We start from the raw sequence: 27,460 nt of genomic DNA, 5'->3' as shown, positions 1-27,460 counted from the left end.
CCCATGTGGAAGTTTCTTTCTGTTTTGTTTTTATAGTTACCGTTTTAGCACCTTTCATGGTGACGGTTCTGTTACTTCTCACATGAAATGTCAGAGGAGTTTCATCCACATTAGCTATTTGACTTAGTTCTACAATGATTTTCTTTCGATGTTGAATAACAAAGCTATGGAAATATAATATTTTCTCTTCATACTCCTGTTGCGTTTTGAATTGAATTGTACACTCCTGGAAATTGAAATAAGAACACCGTGAATTCATTGTCCCAGGAAGGGGAAACTTTATTGCCACATTCCTGGGGTCAGATACATCACATGATCACACTGACAGAACCACAGGCACATAGACACAGGCAACAGAGCATGCACAATGTCGGCACTAGTACGGTGTATATCCACCTTTCGCAGCAATGCAGGCTGCTATTCTCCCATGGAGACAATCGTAGAGATGCTGGATGTAGTCCTGTGGAACAGCTTGCCATGCCATTTCCACCTGGTGCCTCAGTTGGACCAGCGTTCGTGCTGGACGTGCAGACCGCGTGAGACAACGCTTCATCCAGTCCCAAACATGCTCAATGGGGGACAGATCCGGAGATCTTGCTGGCCAGGGTAGTTGACTTACACCTTCTAGAGCATGTTGGGTGGCACGGTATACATGCGGACGTGCATTGTCTTGTTGGAACAGCAAGTTCCCTTGCCGGTCTAGGAATGGTAGAACGATGGGTTCGATGACGGTTTGGATATACCGTGCACTATTCAGTGTCCCCTCGATGATCACCAGAGGTGTACGGCCAGTGTAGGAGATCGCTCCCCACACCATGATGCTGGGTGTTGGCCCTGTGTGCCTCGGTCGTATGCAGTCCTGATTGTGGCGCTCACCTGCACGGCGCCAAACACGCATACGACCATCATTGGCATCAAGGCAGAAGCGACTCTCATCGCTGAAGACGACACGTCTCCATTCGTACCTCCATTCACGCCTGTCGCGACACCACTGGAGGCGGGCTGCACGATGTTGGAGCGTGAGCGAAAGACGGCCTTACGGTGTGCAGGACGTTAGCCCAGCTTCATGGAGACGGTTGCGAATGGTCCTTGCCGATACCCCAGGAGCAACAGTGTCCCTAATTTGCTGGGAAGTGGCAGTGCGGTCCCCTACGGCACAAGTAGGATCCTATGGTCTTCGCGTGCATCCGTGCGTCGCTGCGGTCCGGTCCCAGGTCGACGGGCACGTGCACCTTCCACCGACCACTGGCGACAACATCGATGTACTGTGGAGACCTCACGCCCCACGTGTTGAGCAATTCGGCGGTACGTCCACCCGGCCTCCCGCATGCCCACTATACGCCCTCACTCAAAGTCCGTCAACTGCACATACGGTTCACGTCCACGCTGTCGCAGCATGCTACCAGTGTTAAAGACTGCGATGGAGCTCCGTATGCCACGGCAAACTGGCTGACACTGACGGCGGCGGTGCACAAATGCTGCGCAGCTAGCGCCATTCGACGGCCAACACCGCGGTTCCTGGTGTGTCCGCTGTGCCGTGCGTGTGATCATTGCTTGTACAGCCCTCTCGCAGTGTCCGGAGCAAGTATGGTGGGTCTGACACACTGGTGTCAATGTGTTCTTTTTTCCATTTCCAGGAGTGTATTTTGTTTGATCCTGTAAGATTACATTGTGTACAGTACATGTACATCTAATATAGGACATGTCAAAGTAGTAACATTCATTATCACTTATTTTTCTACCCGTTTAACTTACATTTTTACATCATTGATAATGAATAACAATATATACAAATATAATGGCATAAGTATTCTGCAACACTGTAAAACTCTTTTTCAATGAGATAGTCTTTAAGTTTCTTTGGAAAGTCATCTCAACCAGGTTTTTTTCTGAGTTATTTTGATGCCAAGTCCATAAACCTGTAGCACCAACTATCTCCACTCTTCATGTCTGTTAAGTTCCAATGCAGCACTAGCTTATGAGTGCGTATTAGAATCATTTTTGCATTAATTCCAATGACATTTTGATGATATCCTTGAATCCATTTCAACGCATCATCTTCTAGTTTTGGCCATCTTTCACTCAGTCTTCTATTTGCACATTCAGTATTTCCCATTTCTTTCAGTTCTTCTCCACAAGCCCACCAACCATGAATGGTTTTTTTATATATATATATATATATATATATATATATATATATATATATATATATATATATATATATATATATATAAAATTGTAGGCAGAGGGCCGAAATGCTGCTCTGTTTCCACATTCTTCTGCATATGCTATTACTTTCAGTTTATAGCCTGCATCACATGAGTTCCTTCTATTTTATCTATTTTATTCCATTACTAACAGAGGTATTGTACTGTTACTGATAACATTTTCAGTTCACCTTCTACTATAGGTTATCTGTCTTGAGCTAAATGCAATGGAAGTTTAAATTTATACATAATGCACTCCTTTCCTTCTTGCTAGCAGTGGTTGGTGTCAACAGGCTTCATTTCACATCTGCACTTGGCAGTTTTTGGCATTCTGCAGTATTTCCCCTGCTGCATTATTTACAATTGACTTTATTAATTGTTTTTCCTTCTGCGCTGCCACAGTGTTTACGCCTATTCAATGCACAGCCTATATTAACAGGTGTTAACAGCTGCTGCAGAACATCATAGGCCAGATAGTGTTCTGGGCTTGTGATGGAAGGACGACAGCGATACAGTGTCACCAAGCTTGTTGTGAATTTCATAGGTAGAGTTAGGTTTCCCACAGAATCTGATATGGGGCTATTTTTAAGACTGGCAGGAATTTTAAATCAAACATTGTTCTTTGGCAGTCTAGCAGAATGCAGACAGATGCCATTTTTGGAATAGCATTACTTGATGCTGTCTTCCTGGTCATTGTTTTGGACTGCAACTGCAAGGCATCTCAATTGTTGACAAGAAATGTCAGCAATGATGGTTACGCCACAGGGAAGCAATTTGTAGTACACCACACCATCGCTGTTTCACCAGTTGTTCGCTGTTTTGTGCAGGTCTTTGTATTGGGAGTTGTTGCTTTATTTGGGCTCAACCACTTATTTCTTTTCCTTGTGTTAGCATAAAGACAATATTTCTCATCACCAGTAATGGTACAGGATAGGAATGGCCAGTGTTGTTCGTGAGCCAACTGATGACGAGCAAGGAGATATGCACACCTACTGGTTTTTCTGATTTTGGTTTAGAGCACGCAGTACCCATACACTCAATTTTTGAATCTTCCCCATTGCACGCAAGTGTCGCACAATGGTGGAATGATCACAGTTCATCACACTTGCCAGTTCTAGAGTGCAATGAAGTGGATCATTGAGGATTAATGCATTTCAACCACCTCCATCAAACCCTGAAGGACTTCCTGAATGTGGAGGGACATTAAGGTGAAAACGATCCTCCATAAAATGAGGAAACCATTTTCTAGATGTGCTCTAACCAGTGGAATTATCCCCATACATGGTGCAAATGTTTCTGCCTGCCTCCACTGCTGTCACTCCTCTATTGAACTCAGATACAAGAATATGATGGAAATTTTCCGATTTCTCCACTTGGCACTCAATTTCCCAGCATCCATAGCTCCACTCACTATGCCCAAATGATGAAAAAATGACAATACGTAAACAAAATAGAAAGAAACTTCCACATGAGAAAAATATATTAAAAACAAAGATTCCAAGACTTACCAAGCGGAAAAGCGCCGGCAGACAGGCACATGAACAAAACACACGAACACACACACACAGAATTACGAGCTTTCGCAACTGGCAGTTGCTTCGTCAGGAAAGAGGGAAGGAGAGGGAAAAATGAAAGGATGTGGGTTTTAAGGGAGAGGGTAAGGAGTCATTCCAATCCCGGGAGCGGAAAGACTTCCCTTAGGGGAAAAAAAAGGACAGGTGTACACTCGCGCACACACACACACACACACACACACACACACACACACACACACATATCCATCCGCACATACACAGACACAGACTTGTGTCTGTGTATGTGCGGATGGATATGTGTGTGTGTGTGTGTGTGTGTGTGTGTGTGTGTGTGTGCGAGTGTACACCTGTCCTTTTTTTTCCCCTAAGGGAAGTCTTTCCGCTCCCGGGATTGGAATGACTCCTTACCCTCTCCCTTAAAACCCACATCCTTTCATTTTTCCCTCTCCTTCCCTCTTTCCTGACGAAGCAACTGCCAGTTGCGAAAGCTCGTAATTCTGTGTGTGTGTGTTTGTGTGTTTTGTTCATGTGCCTGTCTGCCGGCGCTTTCCCGCTTGGTAAGTCTTGGAATCTTTGTTTTTAACAATACGTAAACATTAATAGCAATAGTGAACTACAAATAAAAAATAACAATCTATAAATAAACCCAAAGCAAATGGAATACCAATAAGCAAAACAAAAACACTACAAACTTATGTACCAAACTTAATACATTTACTTCATTGTCGTTAGAGACAGGGTTCAACAATCCCTAACACACAATTCCTCCATTTTGATTACACCATTTACTGTTAATAGAATGTAATAATTTACAGTAAATTTTCATCAGCAAAGCACAGCAGAGTTTAGAAAGACGTAGGCAACTATTTGTTTTCCTTGACGAATCTCAATATAGTGACAAAGGCCGCAATATTGCAAGGGAGGGATTCATCCAGTTCTTATATGGAGAGGTCAAGAGACTGGTAGCAAGATACCTGGACAGAATTTAGAAAATCAGAAGAAGAAAAAAATAGGATTTCTAGCTGAACTACCCTTACTTGGTAGGAAACAGAGCTGATACTGGAATTATCACAGTGTTACTCACCAAAACATTTTCATTTCCATGCCATCAGCGTTCCTTCTACCTTCACGTCTGGCATCAGAGCACGCATTTCATCTACTTTTCTTTGGTCTCCAAAACAGCGGACAAATACTAGCTTTCTGTGTGGAAGACAATGGAAAGTACAATATCAATTTGTATGCACACAGTTCAAGTAGATCAATCACAGAAACATCTACATCTACATCTACATGACTACTCTGCAATTCACATTTAAGTGCTTGGCAGAGGGTTCATCGAACCACAATCATACTATCTCTCTACCATTCCACTCCCTAACAGTGCGCGGGAAAAACGAACACCTAAACCTTTCTGTTCGAGCTCTGATTTCTCGTATTTTATTTTGATGATCATTCCTACCTATGTAAGTTGGGCTCAACAAAATATTTTCGCATTCGGAAGAGAAAGTTGGTGACTGAAATTTCATAAAAAGGTCTCGCCGCGACGAAAAACGTCTATGCTGTAATGACTTCCATCCCAACTCGTGTATCATATCTGCCACACTCTCTCCCCTATAACGCGATAATACAAAACGAGCTGCCTTTCTTTGCACCCTCTCGATGTCCTCCGTCAATCCCACCTGGTAAGGATCCCACACCGCGCAGCAATATTCTAACAGAGGACGAACGAGTGTAGTGTAAGCTGTCTCTTTAGTGGACTTGTTGCATCTTCTAAGTGTCCTGCCAATGAAACGCAACCTTTGGCTCGCCTTCCCGACAATATTATCTATGTGGTCCTTCCAAATGAAGTTGTTCGTAATTTTAACACCCAGGTACTTAGTTGAATTGACAGCCTTGAGAATTGTACTATTTATCGAGTAATCGAATTCCAACGGATTTCTTTTGGAACTCATGTGGATCATCTCACACTTTTCGTTATTTAGCGTCAACTGCCACCTGACACACCATACAGCAATCTTTTCTAAATCGCTTTGCAGCTGATACTGGTCTTCGGATGACCTTACTAGACGGTAAATTACAGCATCATCTGCGAACAGTCTAAGAGAACTGCTCAGATTGTCACCCAGGTCATTTATATAGATCAGGAACAGTAGAGGTCCCAGGACGATTCCCTGGGGAACACCTGATATCACTTCAGTTTTACTCGATGATTTGCCGTCTATTACTACGAACTGCGACCTTCCTGACAGGAAATCACGAATCCAGTCGCACAACTGAGACGATGCCCTAGAGCTCCGCAGCTTGATTAGAAGTCGCTTGTGAGGAACGGTGTCAAAAACTTTCCAGAAATCTAGAAATACGGAATCAACTTGAGATCCCCTGTCGATAGCGGCCATTACTTCGTGCGAATATAGAGCTAGCTGCGTTGCACAAGAGCGATGTTTTCTGAAGCCATGCTGATTACGTGTCAATAGATCGTTCCCTTCGAGGTGATTCATAATGTTTGAATACAGTATATGCTCCAAAACCCTACTGCAAACGAGGTCAATGATATAGGTCTGTAGTTAAATGGATTACTCCTACTACCCTTCTTGAACACTGGTGCGACCTGCGCAATTTTCCAATCTGTAGGTACAGATCTATCGGTGAGCGAGCGGTTGTATATGAGTGCTAAGTAGGGAGCTATAGTATCAGCGTAATCTGAAAGGAACCTAATCGGTATACAATCTGGACCTGAAGACTTGCCCGTATCAAGCGATTTGAGTTGCTTCGCAACCCCTAAGGTATCTACTTCTAAGAAACTCATGCTAGCAGATGTTCGTGTTTCAAATTCTGGAATATTCCATTCGTCTTCCCTGGTGAAGGAATTTCGGAAAACTGCGTTCAGTAACTCCGCTTTAGCGGCACAGTCGTCGATAACAGTACCATCGGCACTGCGCAGCGAAGGTATTGACTGCGTCTTGCCGCTTGTGTACTTTACATACGACCAGAATTTCTTCGGATTTTCTACTAAATTTCGAGACAATGTTTCGTTGTGGAACCTATTAAAGGCATCTCGCATCGAAGTACGTGCCAAATTTCGCGCGTCTGTAAATTTTAGCCCATCTTCAGGATTTCGCGTTCTTCTGAACTTCGCATGCTTTTTCCGTTGCCTCTGCAACAGCGTTCGGACCTTTTTTGTGTACCACGGGGGATCTGTTCCATCTCTTACCAATTTATGAGGTATGAATATCTCAATTGCTGTTGCTACCATATCTTTGAATTTGAGCCACATCTCATCTACATTCGCATAGTCAGTTCGGAAGGAATGGAAATTGTCTTTTAGGAAGGCTTCTAGTGGCACTTCATCCGCTTTTTTAAATAAAATTATTTTGCGTTTGTTTCTGATGGATTTGGAAGAAATGGTATTGAGCCTAGCTACAATGACCTTGTGATCACTAATCCCTGTATCAGTCTTGATGCTCTCTATCAGCTCTGGATTGTTTGTGGCCAAGAGGTCAAGTGTGTTTTCGCAACTATTTACAATTCGCGTGGGTTTGTGGACTAACTGCTCGAAATAATTTTCGGAGAATGCATTTAGGACAATCTCGGAAGACGTTTTCTGCCTACCACCGGTTTTGAACAAGTATTTTTGCCAACATACCGAGGGTAGGTTGAAGTCCCCACCAACTATAACCGTATGAATGGGGTATTTATTTGTTACGAGACTCAAACTTTCTCTGAACTGTTCCGCAACTGTATCATCGGAGTCTGGGGGTCGGTAGAAGGAGCAAATTATTAACTTAATTCGGCTGTTAAGTATAACCTCCACCCACACCAATTCGCACGGAGTATCTACTTCGACTTCACTACAAGATAAACCACTACTGACAGACACAAACACTCCACCACCAATTCTGCCTAATCTATCTTTCCTGAACACCGTCTGAGACTTCGTAAAAATTTCTGCAGAACTTATTTCAGGCTTTAGCCAGCTTTCTGTACCTATAACGATATCAGCTTCTGTGCTACAACAATTTACAACTAAAATTCCGACTGTTCCTTGATCCAAGCACGTCCTGTAATTGCCAAGCACCCTTTGACATTGCAGCCCATCCCGCACTTTCCCGAGGCCTTCTAACCTAAAAAACCGCCCAGTCCACGCCACACAGCCTCCGCTACTCGTGTAGCCGCCAGCTGAGTGTAGTGAACTCCTGACCTATTCAGCGGAACCCGAAACCCCACCACCCTATGGCGCAAGTCTAGTAATCTGCAGCCAATACGGTCGCAAAACCGTCTGAGCCTCTGATTCAGACCCTCCACCCGGCTCTGCACCAAAGGTCCGCAGTCGGTTCTGTCAACGATGCTGCAGATGGTGAGCTCTGCCTTCATCTCGTAAGCAAGACCGGCAGCCTTCACAAAATCAGATAGCCGCCGGAATCCAGAGAGAATTTCCTCAGATCCAAAGCGACACACGTCATTAGTGCCGACATGTGCCACCACCTGCAGCTGGCTGCACCCTGTGCTCTTCATGGCATCCGGAAGGACCCTTTCCACATCAGGAATGACTCCTCCCGGAATGCACACGGAGTGCACACAGGATTTCTTCCCCTCCTTAGCCGCCGTATCCCTAAAGGGCCCCATTACGCGCCTAACATTGGAGCTCCCAACTACCAGTAAGCCCACCCTCTGCGATTGCCCGGACCTTGAAGGCTGAGAATGATCCTCTGAAACAGGGCAGGCAGCTGCATCTGGCTCAGCCAGAGACAGTGCCTGAAACCGGTTTGTCAGACGCACCGGGGAGGCTTTCTGATCAGCCTCCGGGGACGCCTTTCGCTGCCTGCCACGCCTTGGTACGATTTCAGGCTAAAGAAGAGAATTAAAGTAATTACTCATATGACAATTTTATTCACAGCATGGTAAGAAGTGATGGGTCAGATTTGATAAATGTAAAAGAGGATTTGGATTGTAAAGTAGATTTGCTCAGCTAGTGGAAAGATAGTTGAATTTGGTGTAAAATTTGAAGATATCAAAGAAAATTTAATAAGTAATGCTAAAAATTGTAAAACGATGTTTCTGCACTGGAAGGAAATTTTGATAATATGAAAAAAACTGAATTAGAGCAAGGAGTAACTACAAGAAATTTCTTTAGTAACAGCAGTGGCATATGCTCAAATGTACCTGTGAAAATATTTTCAGGTAATTGTAATTTACACTGTGTAGATCTCATTCAGCACTGCAGGGACAACTTTGTCCCAGGAATGCCACTATTATTTCAAAATAAAGACTGTCATAATTTTTTTAGAAGCATTATCTTACACAAATCAAAATTCTACTTGTAATCTGTCTTCTGCAGATTTTGAGGAAGGGTTCTTAAATTTTAGACAGAACCTGACGGAGTGAATATTGGAATGTGCCAGATTATAATAAAAGTTTTGGGAGCAAGAAACAATTTTGTAAAAATGAATTGAAAAGATTAATGCATTTAGGCTACCTTTTCTTGAACTACAAACTGAAAAATTGAAAAGGGGATTATAAGAAAAATTGACATGGGCAAACTGGCTAGGGCTCTAAAAAGAAATGATGGACAAAATTATAATCTTGGGAAGATCAGAGAGAGAGAGAGAGAGAGAGAGAGAGAGAGAGAGAGAGAGAGAGAGAGAGAGAGACAGAGACAGAGAGAGAGACAGAGACAGTGTGTGTGTGTGTGTGTGTGTGTGTGTGTGTGTGTGTGGTGGGTGGGTGGGTGGGTGGGTGGGTGGGTGTGTTGTAAAAGAATTTTTGAGGGGAGAAGAAATTTTGGCACTCACAGAAATAATTTCAAAAAATTTTAATAATAATATGACAAATAAGGAAAAGAAAATTTGATAATAGAAAGACATTGGCAGTGTTGTGATATGTAAATTGATATTGACATTTTTCATTTGGCACGTTGTTGTTATTGTTATTCTGTGGTTGTTAAGCACTCATACATGTATAGTCATTGAAGTGAACGTACTGATTTCCTTTTAACAGCACATTCTTTCACAAAGCTTTCACATTAATTATATTACAATGATCAACAAAAGAATACATGATCAGGTGTGGTAGCAACGTTTTATAAAAGTTGATAATAAAAATCATGTGTCAATCTTTTTATTTTAGTCAGCTGATCATTCATGTGTGTAGACTGTTGTTTATTTTGTATATTCAGACCTAAAAGTTAGTGGTACAGCCTCATCTGGACTTCTAGTGCCTGAAAAGTTAATCAGATGCAAAAATTATTCAATGTAGAAAATTTGCCAGGCAATTGTATTTATGCCATGACGAAGTGTGGGATGTCATAGGAAAAGTTCCTCCAGATCCAATGGAACTGGACAATCCTTGGAAGAAAAGAGGCAATTCTTGGATTGTTCTCTTCATGGCCAAGACAAATAATTCCTATACAAGGGACACAAATATGGCAGCAAAAGCATGGACAGGCCTGGATAAAAGTATTCAACACGATGAACTCATATGAAGAGCGGACTTGCTCAGGACATTAATTACAATCAAAATTGATAAACGTAACTCAATAGATGACTACTGCAATAGAATCATAATGATGCATTTAAGTTCAATGAAATGAAGTCCCTGGAGAATGAAGAGTGGATAGGGACTATGCTACTGGCTGGATTGCCTGATCATTATTATTATAGTGCGGAAATGCTATAACAAATATGTTTGAGAAGGTTTTGGGATTCTTGGTGCTCGATTTCCTATTTGAGCTGGGAATGTGGGATAACAAACTTTTGGTTTAGTCTGGACCAGCGGCAATTTGTATAGCTATTCAAACACCTGTCTTGCTGAGGCTATGTTAGGGTATCTTAAGCAAGGTCTGAACGAGGAGCCAGAGCTGGTGCCCAGAAAAATTGTGCAAATTGATTAATTACTTTTGCAAAAAATTTTAATTGGACTGAAATTAATGCTCAGGTAATGGCACCGTTGGTACGTGTGCTGTTTGGGTTTCACACGCACAAAACACGTTTTTCTGAGGGGTTTCTGAAATGCATCACTTTTATACTTTACACTTGTATGAATTGGTTCAAACTTTGCACTAAGGTAGATAAATGGATAAACTCAGAACGAAATATTTTATCCACTAACCTTTATCTGTAGATATATAAAAAACACTAAGGTAGATAAATGGATAAACTCAGAACAAAATCTTTTATCCACTAATCTTTATCTGTAGATATATAAAATACATATTATTTGTGAGATTTTTTTTACGTGTGCCACTTATATGTTTCAGAGTTGTGTGAATCAGTTCAAATTTTGTAAGAAGGTAGACAAATACATGTAATTATTGGTCATTCTCTTGTTTTGTTAAAGTTTTATCCACTGCCACAATACAAGAAACATGATTTGAAAGACAATAAACAAACCTATACCAGATCAGTCATCACCTAAATCAACAAAAATCGACATTGGTGGCCAAGCTATGCAGTTTAATGTCAAAATCATGATAAAGTAAAAGTTTGGAACCAGACTGAAAAATTCGCCTATCACAGCACAAAAAAGCCAAATATGTCCTCCTTATTGTTAGGGATGTAAAAGAAGGGAACTAACTTACAGATTTATCTGGCCCCTTTAAAGACATTTAAATCAAGACATCTTGATATACGAGGGTTGGAACTTTAATAGTGGCAACTATTTATTTACACTTTGTGCAAAATAGATACATGTTTCAAAGTTTTACTGACCTTCAAAGTAGTTACCAGCATTGTGTGTAACCCATTGTCAGCGATGTGGAAGTCATAGGATACTGTTAGCAGTGCCAGTTGTGTTGACAGTTTGAGTGGCACGGTCTATTGCCCAACGAATTTGCAGCAGTTCTGAGGTGAATGACATGAAGTGTTTCCTTCAGTTTAGAAATCGAGTTCAACACATGAGAGCTTTAGTCAGGGGAGTGCAGTATGTGGTATAGCACTTAGCAGCTACATCAGCCAAACAAATCAGTAACAGCTTGCACTGTATGTGCTTCAGCATTGTCCTGCAAAATGGTGGTCAGGTCCTGCAGAAAGTGTCGTCACTTATGTCTCTATGCTGTTCATTTTTGGAACACAATCTATGACCAGCTTAGATACTGAAGTGAGGACACTTTCTGCAGGACCTGACCATCGATTTGCAGGACAATGCTCAAGGTTATACAGTGCAATCTGTTACTGATTTGTTTGACTGATGGAGTTCCTAAGTGATATACCACCTACTGCACTCCCCTGACTTAAGCCATCATGAGTTCAACTCGATTTCTAAACTGAAGGAAACACTACATGGCATTCGCTTCAGAACTGCTACAAATTTGTCAGGCAATAGACCGTGCCACTCGAACTGTCAACACAACTGGCACTGCTAAGAGTATCCTACAACTTCCTAATTGCAGGCAATGGTTCATACACAATGCTGGTGACTACTCTGAAGGTCACTAAAACTTTGAAACATGTATTTATTTTGTAGAAGCTGTAAACAAATGGTTGCCACTGTTAAAGTTCCAACCCTCGTGCTTGCACTTTTACATGAGTTAACCCACCTTCCCCAGCACATTAAGCTCCCTTAGCTGCAAGGTGTTGGCACACTTGCATCTTGCAATTTATAGGCCAAAAGTGCTGGTCCTCTGCCCAATTCTATCCATAGTAAATAATACAAAAACAATGACCAGGATTGAAGACTTGTAAAGAACTATTTTGGGACATTGGTACATGTGAAGATTAATCAGTTTATAAAGTACATGTGCAAATTTTGTTTAGAAGAACATGTGATAATTCTGAAAACTGGAAATTACATTGACCAGGAGATTTATTAATGTGTTCATAAAATGTGTAAGCATATATGAAAGTTATATGGACAGTAAAATGTTTGCAGAGTCAACACTTTTATGATATGGCAATGAAGGTAAGGAAAATTTTTTATATTTATGATGAATGTCTGAGTAAAAGTTAGTAACAAAACATACAGCAAGTATAAGCAGAATACTATCCATGAATGGCAGCAGACTTTTATGGACCTCTATCTAGATCACCTGGAATGTGATTTTCAAAATTTGTTCAATTATACAAAATTAAGAAGTCACAAAGGAATTAAAGACATTGGCTGCCTGCGGACATTGATTGAAACCAATGGGTAAAGTTTAAAATTTGTGCCAGATTGGGATTCAAACCTGGGTCTCTGACTTGCTAGGCAGATGCTCTGACCACTGAGCCATCCAGACGCAATGGTCATCGCAACTGCACAGACTACCCTAGCATGCCTCCTGTCAGATCAGTTGGTTGGTCGATTTGGGGGACAGGACCAAACAGCAAGGTCATCGGTCCCAACAGATTACAGAAGGATGGGGAAGGAAGTCAGCTGTGCCCTTTGAAAAGACTAATCCTGTCATTTGTCTGAAGCTATTTAGGAAAATAATGGAAAACCTAAACCGGGATGGTCGGACACCGATTTGAACCGTCATCCTCCCGAATACGAGTGCAGTGTGCGAACCACTGCGCCACCTTGTTCAATGCCTCCTGTTAGACCCAAATTCTCAACTTATCCACACACTACTAATGTAGTGCCCTCTTGCCCATTAGCCTCATTAGTTGCAGCATTTCACTGATGCTGGTAAGAGTCCGAGCCTTGTAAATATCTGCACTGAAGGGATAGTTGGACATCTCGCTGAAATTATACATACAAAATTAAGAAGGCATCACAGAAAGGTCTTATTTCAAAAATTGAGGGGAAAAACTTTTCCAAATGTGGTGCACTAGAAGCAACTATATCAGATGACGGTGCTCAATTAATTTCAAACACCTGAAAAGAATTTCTAGAAAGAGAGGGAATAAAACACATTTGTATTTCAGAATATCTTCATTTGTTTAATTATCATGTTCTGTACTATATATACAATAAACTATCACTATTCTGCTTAATGATAGTCACACCAATGTCATATAAATTTAATTAAATATGATTAGAAAAAAATCTGATACACTGAGAAATAAGCTGCTGCCTTCTCAGTATTGCTACAGAGCCAGTGTTCATCTGCTGTTAGTAGGTTAATATCTGTGATCTTATTAAATGCTACCATTGTGTGGTGTCACACCTCACTCCAGCAGATGACGTGTAACCCTACACCCATGAAGAAGAATGCATGATAGTAATGATATTTAATTTATTCATCAGTGCGTTCTGCCACAAGGCAGGTTTTCACATGGTAGTTCTCCAAGTTGTCCGGTCTTCTGCAATCCTCTTCAGGTCTGCATAATTTCCCCTTCCCTTTATGTCATCTATCATCTTGTATCTCCTTCTTCCTTTCAGTCTTCTCCTACAAACCAGTCCTTGCAAAGCATCTGCTAGCAAGCACTCCCTTCTCAATGAATGACCCAATCAGTTCTTTTTACTTTCTATTATAGCCTTCAACAGACATCTTCTCTCACCAACCCTTTCCAATACTCTTTCATTGCTTGCTCTTTACATCCAGCTTATCCTCTCCATTCTCCTCCACATTCACATCTCAAATGCTTCTAACCTTTTTTCATCCTCTCGTCTCAGCATCCATGTTTCTGCCCCATATAGTGCCGCATTCCAGACTTAACATTTGCCAAGCCTTTTCCTTAGACCTTCATCTAATTTGCCACATAACAGTGTCCTCTTTCTGTTGAAAGCCTCCTTTGCTATGGAAATTCGAGTTTTCGCCTCCTGGTGACATCTCAAGTCTTCAGTTATTGTGCTCCCAAGATATTTGATATTTAAGCAACATAGCAATTTAGCAGTTCAGAGTATGGAATTGTTTAGAGGTTTTGTATTGTGGTTTTGCACGTAACACGTACGCGAAGGGCCACCACAGTCACAGTATCTCCATACAGTGAAGTAACTGCGTAGGCTTTTGTGTACACACTAAGCATCATCAATCCTATTTGGAGTAATGCAGTAGACTCAGAGTAAATGCCAGCAGCATAACAGTATTTTGGGAGATCTGAGTAAAAATCATAAGAAGATTTATTGTTAAGAGTTTCTTATGCTGTTAAGGTCTTCAATTCTAAGACTGGTTTGATCAGCTTACCTCACTAGTGTGTTCTGTTGAAGCCTACTCATCCCTGAATAACTACTGTAAGCTGCATCCATTTGAACTTGCTTACTGTATTCACGTTTAAGTCTCCCTCGATTCAGAACCTTCGCATTAGTTATGTAGTCTATCCATTTAATTCAAGCATTCCTCTGTAAAACCACATTTCAAAAGTTTATATTCTCTTCTTCTCTGAAACATTTATTTCCCAACTTTCATTTGCATACAAGAATAGACTGTAGACAAATACCTTAATAACACTCACATTTATATCCAACAATGGAAAATTCAAGATGGAATATGACAACATTATGAAAAGAATAGTTGCTGCTCACCGTATAGCAGAGACACTGAGTCACAGATAAGCACAACAAAAAGACTGTCAGAAAGTGAGATTTTGGCCAACAAGGACTTCATCAAAAATAGACAAAAGACACACACAGATGCAATTCATACACATATGACCACTGTCTCTGGCAGTCTCAGCCAGTCCAGCTTCAGCTGGCAGAGACTGTGGTCATGTGTGTGAGTTGCATTTGTCTGTCTGTCTTGGATGGTTCCTTTGAAAGGGCGTAGCTGACTTACTTCCCCATCCTTGACACTATCCAATCTTGTGCTCCGTCTCTAATAACCTCGATGTCAATAGGGTGTTAAACCCAATCTTCCTTCCTTCCTTTCATTTCCTAGAGTAAGGGAAAATGGATAACATATTTAACCATGTTAAAGTTTGTAATATTATTCAGAAATGTAGAGAGAACTCCATAGATTATTTGTATGGATAGGGATATTCTCTCAGGAAACAGTGTTTACAGCTACTTTTCAGGAGTGATCAGAGGGCTGAATAGCTCAATGTGTTCTGTAAGGGTGTGTTACATATAATCCTGTGGTATGCCAATGAACAATCTTTGGTACTTTTGGTGATCCTAAGGTGGGAGGTAGCACTGAAAGACCTGAGTCGAAACAAGGCCCCGGGAGTAGACAACATTCCATTAGAACTACTGACGGCCTTAGGAGAGCCAGTCATGACAAAACTCTACCAGCTGGTGAGCAAGATGTATGAGACAGGCGAAATACCCTCAGACTTCAAGAAGAATATAATAATTCCAATCCCAAAGAAAGCAGGTGCTGACAGATGTGAAAATTACCGAACTATCAGTTTAATAAGTCACAGCTGCAAAATACTAACGCGAATTCTTTACAGATGAATGGAAAAACTGGTAGATGCGGACCTCGGGGAGGATTAGTTTGGATTCCGTAGAAATGTTGGAACACGTGAGGCAATACTGACCTTACGACTTATCTTAGAAGAAAGATTAAGAAAAGGCAAACCTACGTTTTTAGCATTTGTAGACTTAGAGAAAGCTTTTGACAATGTTGACTGGAATACTCTCTTTCAAATTCTGAAGGTGGCAGGGGTAAAATACAGGGAGCGAAAGGCTATTTACAATTTGTACAGAAACCAGATGGCAGTCATAAGAGTCGAGGGGCATGAAAGGGAAGCAGTGGTTGGGAAAGGAGTGAGACAGGGTTGTAGACTCTCCCCGATGTTATTCAATCTGTGTATTGAGCAAGCAGGAAAGGAAACAAAAGAAAAATTTGGAGTAGGTATTAAAATTCATGGAGAAGAAGTAAAAACTTTGAGATTCGCCGATGACATTGTAATTCTGTCAGAGACGGCAAAGGACTTGGAAGAGCAATTGAACGGAATGGACAGTGTCTTGAAAGGAGGATATAAGATGAACATAAACAAAAGCAAAACGAGGATAATGGAATGTAGTCAAATTAAATCGAGTGATGCTGAGGGAATTAGATTAGGAAATGAGACACTTAATGTAGTAAAGGAGTTTTGCTATTTGGGGAGCAAAATAACTTATGATGGTCGAAGTAGAGAGGATATAAAATGTAGACTGGCAATGGCAAGGAAAGCGTTTCTGAAGAAGAGAAATTTGTTAACATCGAATATAGATTTATGTATCAGGAAGTCGTTTCTGAAAGTATTTGTTTGGAGTGTAGCCATGTATGGAAGTGAAACATGGACGATAATTAGTTTGGACAAGAACAGAATAGAATCTTTCTAAATGTGGTGCTACAGAAGAATGCTGAAGATAAGGTGGATAGATCATGTAACTAATGAGGAGGTATTGAATAGGATTGGGGAGAAGAGAAGTTTGTGGCACAACTTGACTAGAAGAAGGGATCGGTTGGTAGGACATGTTTTGAGGCATCAAGGGATCACAAATTTAGCAATGGAGGGCAGCATGGAGGGTAAAAATCGTAGAGGGAGATCAAGAGATGAATACACTAAGCAGATTCAGAAGGGTGTAGGTTGCAGCAGATACTGGGAGATGAAGAAGCTTGCACAGGATAGAGTAGCATGGAGAGCTGCATCAAACCAGTCTCAGGACTGAAGACCACAACAACAACAACTAAAGATGCCAATTTTCAACATGGATCACTTTTCCTGCTGGGGTGAGGCCAACACCTAATGCAGGGAACTGAAACTTTTATATGTGTTAGCTTGCTAGTTTACAAACAGATAGTGCCATTTGTTCAATTAATATTTTTGTAAGGACCTAGTCATGATGGTGTGTCTGTACAGAGTACTTTTAAAGAACAATGTACTGTGATCCAATTTTTGCTTTCACAAAGATGTGCAACCATCAGAAATTTTCTGTTAGATGAACAAACAATACAGAAGTAGTTGCATGGTCTGTGCAAGTTTTCATGAATGGGTGGAAATTTGAAAGGTAGCTGTAGAAGTGTAACTGACAAGCAACACTTCAGGTGCTTGGTCAACCTCAGCATTGCAAGCTTGTATTGATTAAATTATCCAAAAAGGCAAATCACTTACTGTTGGATAAATTACTGAAAAATGTTAAGTTAGTGTTGGCACAACTCATTGTATCATCCACAGCAAATTGGACTCCTGTAAGATTTGAGCTACATGGGTCCTCAGGTAACTTTGATTAATCACGAATAACGGAGATTTTGCATAGGCACCGAGATCATGTATCACTTCAATAATGCTGAGATGAAATTTTGATAAGTCATTTTAATATGGAGTCCAAGCAGCAAAACATGCAGTGGAAACATCCATCGTCTGCCTATAAGAAACTCAAAACACACCCTCGTCTGATACAATCATGTTGATTATGCTTTGGAGGCCCATAGACCCATTATCAATCATTTTTTGGAAGAGCAACACAATATCAGTAGCCTCTACAGGGTGTACACATGGACAGGAAAAAGAAATTCCCAGATTTCCCTTTTAAAAACACACTTCTTCCTCTTAAAAATACACTTTTTCTTAGCTGAAAATATACTATAGCCTGAGTGGAGGTACATTGTTTCCTGACACTTTAGGCAACAAAACCCAGCAAAAAACAATGTGTTTAGGAAAGCTCTTTGAAGTGCGGCAACATGTAGAAGGCATATTTTCATATTACGAAAGTCTAAATACGAATTCTGCCAAATGAAGCACAGTAGCTTACAAGGCACTGAAATTGAGATTTCAATGTGCTTTTGTCAGCCAATCATAGCTCATGTTAGTGATCTCACTCGCCAATGCCAGCAGATATACAGAGCATAGGACATGTGATGTCAGCCACCAGCATGTGACTGTTGAGTAGTGCAGACACACAAATGGGAAACGTTAATGTTTTATATTAATAGACATACAGTATAGCTATAAGAAAAGCTAAGCTTTCATGTGTAATATTCACCTTTTATAGTATGTGTTGTCCTTCAAGACATATCAAATACAAATGTGCAAGTAAAATTTATAATAAAGACACAAATGGGATCTTCTAATAATTTCCGGGTATGCAGCCGGATCCCGTCGACATTCTGCCACGATATTTCGGCCCAGAGACGTCCGGCCATCATCAGGTGAGTACACAACTACTGAAGAGCCCAGGTGCAGTCGCGGTATTTATACCGATTCTCGCGCACGTGTGCGAGAATCGGTATAAATACCGCGACTGCACCTGGGCTCTTCAGTAGTTGTGTACTCACCTGATGATGGCCGGACGTCTCTGGGCCGAAATATCGTGGCAGAATGTCGACGGGATCCGGCTGCATACCCGGAAATTATTAGAAGAACAAATACGCCGGGAAAATTTCAGAAGTCACACACAAATGGGTTGTCTTTTGGGCCTTCATTTTTCTAAGTGGCTGGTCCTTGAGGTGTTTAGTATTGAATGAGAGTCAAACACTCTGTTATTTAAGAAATTCATCACACATTCTCACATGTACTGTAATTCATCTTGTGTAAACAGAAATTTACATCAAAAATAATGCTTTTCAAATCAGCTCATTGAAAGCAGTTTGTTGTTTCAAAGTATTGCATAGTCTTCATCCTCACACCTTTGACACATTTTGCTGTCAGAAAATGCTTGAGTGTGCTCTGTGTTTTGTTGCTGTAAATGGTGAATTTTCTTTTCATCTGAAGTTTCATTTGGTGTTATTCTCTTGTTTATGTTTAATTGCTGCAGTCTGCAGAAGCTGGCTAAATTAAAATTCTTTGTTACAGTATCATTTCTTACCAGTCAAAACCACACAAATTTAACTGAAAACTAATGCAATGAAGAATTACTGGAATTCTAAAAACTCCCAGTTTTTTCCCTCCTCAGATGAAAAGATTCCCGCATTTTTCCCAGATTTCTTAGTTGCGATCGGGCACATACACCCTGCTATACTACTCAGACAGAACTGAGAGCAAAGTCAACCCCATCATTAAAAAAAGTCGGAATAGCAGAGGGACTGTGTGCTGCTTACCTAAGACAATGTTGGGTCTAGTATAGTACAACCAACTTTGCAAACTATTGGCCAAGTGGGCTCAAGAGGTCTTACCTCATCCTCCTTGTGGCCCTGACCAGTCAGGAGGTAAAGAAAAAGGGCTAAACTTTTATCGGGATCAAGGTACAGAATTCTTCACTGAGGGATCAGAATACCTTTACAAAACTGGGACAGGTGCACAGATGTTGGAGGGGAATTACAAGGAAAAATAGACAAAAACTGTACTGATTCAATATAACAATTTTTTGTACAGCAACTTGTCTGTATTGAATGACACCTTAGAATTATGAAAGCTGTTTGACATTTTTTACTATGAGAGTAAGTCTTCATACCGACTTCTCTCTCTCTCTTTTGTGGTCTTGCTATGAAAGTTGAATCCAAATTCCTCCATTTCTCTTCCTTTTGTAGCAAATAGACCATGGTCTCTCCCTTAGAAGTTTGCATCAAAGAAGAACAATGTGTGGTCATCCAGTTTTTGCGGCCTGTTAATTGTAATGGGGACCACAACCCATCAAAGATGAACAGTGGTATAAGAGTCTTGCTGCAGTGGAGCGCCTACAAATGAATTTAAAATCTGAAAAATGGTCCCCAAAAATGATAACAATATATGTTGCATGTGGCACTGTTTTGATAAGACAGATGAGTGACAATTGATGTAGTGGCATGTAATCTGCAAATTAATCATGGTTCTGCCTATGAAATCAATCACAGCAAACTTGGGTTTCATAAGACCTGTGCAAAATGGGTCCCAAAACAATTCAGAGTGTTTTAAGAAACGTGCTTGGACATCTGACAAAAAGATTTGCATCACTATGGTAACAAACGTGGCAGGTTTCTCGGTCACACTCATCACTGGTGATGAAACACAGATCCAGCATTATGAGCCGGAGAGTAAACAGCAGAGTACAGAATGGAAATGTCCTCAATTGCCCAATGGGAAAAAGTACAAAACCCAATAACACACAGGAAAACCGATGCTTACCATTTTTTGGAATGCACTGGAACATTATCAGCAGAGTGGCTCAATAGTAAACAGTGTATGTTATGGTGAGATGCTTACTAACAGGCTACAGCCTGCAATTTAAAGCAAATGCTGAGGACTACTGTCAAAAGTTGTGTTGTCACATGACAATGTCCATCCACATACCACTGCTCCCACTGCTGAAATGCTCCAGGAACTCTCAAGTTTTAAGTAACGGCGCACCCTCTGCATAGTCCAGATCTTCCCCTTCTGACTACCAGCTCTTTGGTTCACTCAAAGGGGCATTACAGGGACATGTATTCACCTCAGACAAAGAGGTGAAGGACACGGTGCCGGTGTGGCTCACTGCTCAGGTGAGAACCCACTTTTCCGAGGGCATCGGGAAGCTCATGCAACGATGGACTGAATGCATTGAAAAGCAAAAGACTATACTGAAAAATAATGTTAACATATATGTCCTTTTTTTATAGCAATAAAATGCATAGTTCCATTGTGGATAAGTTTATACTTGCCCTTGAATTTGCTGGATAATTATCTAATAAAGACACACAGAATGGCAACAACTTGTTTGGTATGATGAAATCTTAATAATATTCATTGTAAAAATGCTAGGGTACGCCATTGAAATAATGTACCAGACAAATACTATTCCAAAATATACAAATTTATTTATTTTCATAACTACAAGGGTGCGCTGAAAAGTAATGACTTCAAATTTTTTATATGAAACTCTTAAAGCTTTTTAAATAAAACAAACCTTATTAACATCCTGCATCTTCATTCTTCATGTTTACATGTTTAGTTCTCAATATTGTTACCCTGGCAACAAACACATTTGTCCCAACAAAAGACCAGTTTGTGCAACCTATGACTGTAGGATGTTTGACTATGTTGGCATTACCACAAACTCACTACTGCTTGTACGACTTCATCACTATCAAAGTAAACTCCTCAGAGAACGTTTTGGAAACAGACGAAAATCAAAGGGGGCCAACTTGGGACTGTACAGAGCATTACCGATGACAGCTAACCCAAGATGGCAGATTCTTGCAGGTGTTACAGCACTCCTGTGTGGTCTGGCATTGTAATTCTGAAGGATGGATTCCATTTTCTGAGGGTCTTGTAGTATCTTGCAGAGTTTATGGCGGTGACTTTAAGTATGAATTCCAAACGCACCACACCTTGAACACCCCACAGCACTGTGAGCATGACTCTGTTTGCTGATGGCATGGTCTTGAATGTTCTTGGCATCAGTTATGGTTTGTCCATTGATGCTCTCTTGTTTCCATAGTCTGTCACAATACTGTTAAGGAACGCAGTGCCCTCAGAATCAAAACACTAAATAAGCATTCGAGGTACACACCCTGCACACAGTTTTCTGTAATGCAGTACTGCAGCGATGGCCTTTACTCACTCTTGTGATACACCACACTTGCTGAGATAGCCAGTGATTTTCTCTGATGGGCTCACCAGCTCGATTCTGACGTGTCTCGTCAGTTCCCTTATGTGGTCACCCACTGCGAGCTCAATTGTCACACACTTTGGTGTTAGCACCACCATTTCCTTCATTATGAACACAAACAACCCAATGTTGCACACTGCTGATGTCAACACAGTCATCACTGTTACCAGCTTTCATTCTTCTACGGATTTCAATTGGAGGCACGTTTTCTGCTGTTAGAAACACAATTACAGCACACTGTTTCTCATGCATCGACATTGTTATGTTACACACCTCCATGTTACATGCTACAATTCGGAGCCCTGTAGTGGCAGATGGTTGCAACTTGTGTCAGCAAAGCACGAAAGTCAACCGAGTAATATGCGTGACATGCAATACCTCAGTCGACACTGAGACAGAGTAAAAAATTGCTTTTCAGCACACCCTTAGATGTTCATGTTATTCAGCTCAGAGTGAAGTTGTGATAAAAGAAGATATGTCACCTTAGAGAGAGGGGGAGAGGGAGGGGGGTGGGGGTGGAGAGAGAGAGAGAGAGAGAGAGAGAGAGAGAGAGAGAGAGAGAGAGAGAGAAACACAGGGGGCAGAGAGAGAGAGGGGGAGAGAGAGAGAGGGGGGGAGAGAGAGGGGGGGGGGAGAGAGAGAGAGAGAGAGAGAGAGAGAGAGAGAGAGAGAGAGAGAGAGAATGTGTTTGTGTGTGTGTGTGGAGAGATCAGAGTGGGGGAGGGGGTGGTGCTATTTAAAAGCTCTTATACTTACACCTTTCCATAAATGTATACTGCTATGATCATCATCCTTGCTATTATTACTGTTGCTGTTCATTTCTGAAGAAAAACAATTAATTGTAGCAATACAAGTGTTTGGTAGTAAAAGATAGGAGAAAGAAAGAGGAAATGCTCACAGCTAAAAGCAGCGCATGCCACCTTAGCCTGTTACACTAACTTGTACTGCTCGGCGGATGGTGCTCTCACACGATATTCAGCTGGCTTGTAAAACTTTAAATCTCAATTTCTCAACAACACTTGAGGAATATCACAAAGCCAAAAATTAATATTGTACTGCACAGAAACAATTCGTGGGTGAGAGTATTCTGAGGTGTAGTTAGTGGGGAGAGATGGGTGCGCAACCTTGAGTTGCTTCTCCAATGACCAACTTACCACTCTGAACATGGCAACACTGACAACAATAGAACATTCAGGTTGTTGTTTACTTCCGTTGCATGTCTATTTTTGTGCTGTGCTAAATGGAACTGTGTTGCAATAACTTTTGCTGTTAAATTGGAAGCTATGACATAAGTTGAGAAAGAAAACTGTTGAGGCTTATTATGGAGTTGGTGTTCCTGTCATTTTGGAATAGGCGAAGCCTAAATTTCTATAGAAAGCTGCAAAAAAAATAAAATAAAATAAAATAAAATAAAAAAAATAGAAATAAAAAAATAAAAAAAATAAAAAAAATCTGACTCAAAAAGAGAGTGCAGCTCTTAATCTCTGTTTTACCCAACAACGAGATAGAAGCTCACCTTTCAGTGGCACAGCAATGAAAGAAAATGTTAAAATGTTAATGGAATTGTTAGCTGAGGAAAAACGATATACTTTTTCAAGCTCTGGGTGGTTAGACAGGTTAAAAAACAGATATGGCATTCAGCAATTTACTATATGTGAAGGGAAGTTATCTGCAGAGCCACCTGCAGTTGATATTTTGAAAACAGAGTTTGAAGATCACAGCTGATGCTGCATTAAGGACCATAATTACAGTGTAGATGAAACAGATGTTAATTTTAAGATGTTGCCTAAAGATCCTTAACTCCTTTAAAAGAAACATCTGCCTCAGGAGATAAAATGAAAAGAAGAACAGAAGATGGTTATTTTGGTTTCAAATGCATCTGGCACACATAGACTGCCTCTAGAACCTATCAGGAAGTTGAAAAACTTTGAGCATTGAAAGATGGTCCAAAAATACACTATCAAGTTTTCCCAAAGCCCAAAAAACATCTTGGATGCCTTGTTAACTCTTGGCCAAATGTTCTAATGATCAGTTCTAATGAAAGTCAAAAAGTTTTAAACTAAACAAAATGGTCTCCCTTTAAAAAAAAAAAGAAAAAAAGAAAAAAAACCTTAAAAATCAATACACATCTTTATGGGCATAAAAGAGTCGATTTGTTGAGCATTTCCTTCCCAAAAAATTATCTGTCTAATTCAGCCATTGAACAGCCTTATTGCGAGCTGTTTTTGAGAACCTTCCTGCAAAACAGCGATACAGAAAACAACAACATGAATGAAGGGCTGAAGGCAGCAAATATGAAACATGTAATTTATTGGTTTGCCCAAGCTTGGAATAATGTGGAAGTGGAAACTCTTCAGAGGTGCTGGAGAAAACTGATACTGCTGAAGGAGAAGACTTCATAAATTTAAAAAATGGGACAGAAATAGTAAAAAAATATTCCTGATGTGAAGACTTGGATGTGAGCGAGGTGAATGAATGGTTTCTTGGGGACGATTTTCAAGAAAGAATGAATCAAGAAATATTAGAAACAGTGTTTCTTTGTCAAAACTTTTAAAAATGTACTTTGATATTATAAAACAAAACCATATAACACTTATTAGATATTCATGGCTTAACTAAAAAAACTGTCATCTGGAACGGTTCCCATCCCCCCTCCCCCCCCCCCCCCCCCACTCCCCCTTACTTTAGTTAATCGATGTTGTACTGTACCGCAATCACACAAATGATCAGCAAAATAGGTGACCTGGGGGGGTGCAGAAGTTCCTTGTATGTAAGAATTCAGCTGAGAATAAAGAATAAATATGTTAGGATGCAACAATCTAGCAAAAATTCATGACAATAAATACGGAATTTCCATTTTACCTTTCATTTCTTTCCATGTTACCTCTTCTTTCTTTTCATGTTACCTCTTATTTCCTTTCCCTTGTTTTGTTCGTCTTTACATGAGATAGGGGGGGCGGCGGTGGGGGGGGGGGGGGGGTGCATGTCCCCTGGAGCCTTGAGTATACATGTGTATTCACATATGCTGAAGAACAGTAATCATAATTTTCCTATGTTAACACCTGCTGGCATGGCACATGCTATTTCAGTACTGTGGAGAACAGCCTGGCTTGTTGTTATAGCATTTTTATAATTTTTTATCCACATTCATTCTCTCTCTCTCTGTAAGAGCATGAATGTTAGGTTTCACATGGGGTGAAAGGGATGACAAGGTGGGAGGGAGGATGAGAGCAAAATAGCTACAACACGTGTTAATTATTACATACATATCTTACCTGAGATTTACAAGTCTTCCTGGGAAGCTGTCAAATGGTATGCGATAACCCGAAATATGGTGGAAGGAAAGGTACTGGAGCCCTGGCATATCGAGCAAGTATTCCATACCCGGCAGATCAGTACAGGTAAAGCTCAGCGAGGACAGTGCTGGCATCCGGGCAACGTGTTTTAAGAGCTCTCCCCTTTCAGTACAATTATTACTTATTCTTAATCTGGAACAAAATGACAGCAACTTTCATTAAGACAGATACCAGAAAGAATAGAATTATTCCGCACTATCAAAGGCACTACATGTTCACAAGATACTTACACTGTAGAGCCAAAGAAACTGTACACCTGCCTAATGTCATGTAGGGCCCCTGTGAACACACAGAAGTGCCGCAACACGACATGGCATGGACTCAACTAATGTCTGAAGTAGTGCTGGAGGGAACTGACACCATGAATCCTGGAGGGCTGTCCTAAATACATAAGGATACGAGAGGGTGGTGATCTCTTCTGAACAGTACATTGCAAAGCATCCCAGATATGCTCAATAATTTTCATGTCTGTGGAGTTTGGTGGCCAGCAGAAGTGTTTAAATTCAGAAGAGTGTTTCTGGAGCCACTCTGTAGAAATTCTGGATGTGTGGATGTCACATTGTCCTGCTGGAATTGTACAAGTCTGTCAGAACGCACAATGGACATGAATGGATGCAGGTGATCAGACAGGATGCTTACATACAAGTCACCTGTCAAGAGTTGTACCTAGACATATCTGGGGTATCACAGCAATCAAACTGCACACACCCCACACAGGCCTTCCACCAGCTTGAACAGTCTCCTGCTGACATGCAGGGTCCATGGATTCATGAGGTTATCTCCATACCCGTACATGTCCATCCACTCAATACAATTTGAAATGAGACTCCTATGACCAGGCAACATGTTTCCTGTCATCAACAGTCCAATGGCAGTGTCAATGGGCCCAGGTGAGGCATAAAGCTTTGTGTCTTGCAGTCATCGAGGGTACATGAGTTAGCCTTTGTCTCCGAAAGCCCATATCAATGATGTTTCATTGAATGGTTCACACACTGACACTTGTTGATGACCCAGCATTGAAATCTGCAGAAATTTGCGGAATGGTTGCACTTCTGTCATGTTGAATGATTCTCTTCAGTTGTCATTGGTCCTGTTCTTGCCGGATCTTTTTCTGGTGGCAGCGATGTCCAAGTTTGATGTTTCACCGGATTCCTGATATTCATGGTACACTAGTCAAATGACTGCATGGGAAAATCCGCATTTCATTGTAACCTTGGAGATGGTGTGTCCCATTACTCATGCGCCGACTATAAAACCGCATTCAAATGTGATGATACACACTGCCTATCTTGATAACCTGTCATTGTAGCAGCAGTAATCGCTCTAACAGCTGCACAGGCACTTGTTGTCTTTTATAGGCATTACCAACTGCAGTGCCGTATTCTGCCTGTTTACATACCTTTGTATTTGAATAGGTGTGCTTGTACCAGTTTCATTGGTGCTTCAGTGTAAAATAGCTTGTCTTTCAATTTGTATGAGAAAAATGGTTCAACTAACTTGAAACAAAACGAAAGTCATATGAGGGGGAACCGAAAATAATCAGAATTGTAATGCTGTGCACAGTGTACTTGCAGTACCAGGTTGCGCCACCAGAGGATCATTGTACACCTCCTAAGTCATTCCACCAGACGGCGTCACCTGAACCGACTAGTGTGGTCTCTCTGGCAGTTCTGTGTATGTGAGTACAGTGAGACATGACATGAGAACGTGGCTACTTCTTAATAATAATGTGCAGTGCAAAATAATGTGATGATGCACACTGCCTACAAACAACATCCTCTTAGTAAAACTCAAGGATGCATATGGTTTTCTCAGTTTGACAAGGGAGAAATAGATGCTGAAAATTGACCCTATTCTGGTCACACTTCAACTGCATGAAGCGAGAATAACATTGCAAAAATCCTTTATCTGACCGATGGAGGACAATTGACCAACTGGAGGACTTAATCTGGGTTGTGATGAAGCTCAGTTCAGCATATTCTGAAGATTGATTTGGAGATGCACAAAGTGGCAGCAACGTTTGCGCTGACACTTCTCACCAGAGATCAAAAGGATTTATCGTGTTCGAGCTTGTCATGAA

The 27,460-nt window shown here is 40.9% G+C and overlaps 1 protein-coding gene across 2 annotated transcripts in view; it reads right to left on the bottom strand.

Moving 5' to 3' along the window:
* LOC126293517 (cell surface glycoprotein 1-like) overlaps positions 1–27,460 on the bottom strand; it is a 113,960-nt gene that overhangs the window by 6,114 nt on the left and 80,386 nt on the right. For both annotated transcript variants that reach the window (XM_049986768.1, XM_049986769.1), the window contains 2 exons: positions 25,300–25,512; positions 4,827–4,942 (listed from right to left, as the gene is read on the bottom strand). In XM_049986768.1, coding sequence (XP_049842725.1) covers positions 4,837–4,942; positions 25,300–25,512 — 319 coding nt within the window. In that variant the 3' untranslated portion in view covers positions 4,827–4,836. The remainder of the gene's footprint in view (positions 1–4,826; positions 4,943–25,299; positions 25,513–27,460) is intronic.

This window comes from Schistocerca gregaria, chromosome 10 (genome assembly GCF_023897955.1).
Source record: "Schistocerca gregaria isolate iqSchGreg1 chromosome 10, iqSchGreg1.2, whole genome shotgun sequence".
In the NCBI taxonomy this organism is placed as follows: domain Eukaryota; kingdom Metazoa; phylum Arthropoda; class Insecta; order Orthoptera; family Acrididae; genus Schistocerca; species Schistocerca gregaria.
Note: the sequence above shows the minus strand (reverse complement) of the source record. Positions and strands in the feature narration are given on the sequence as shown.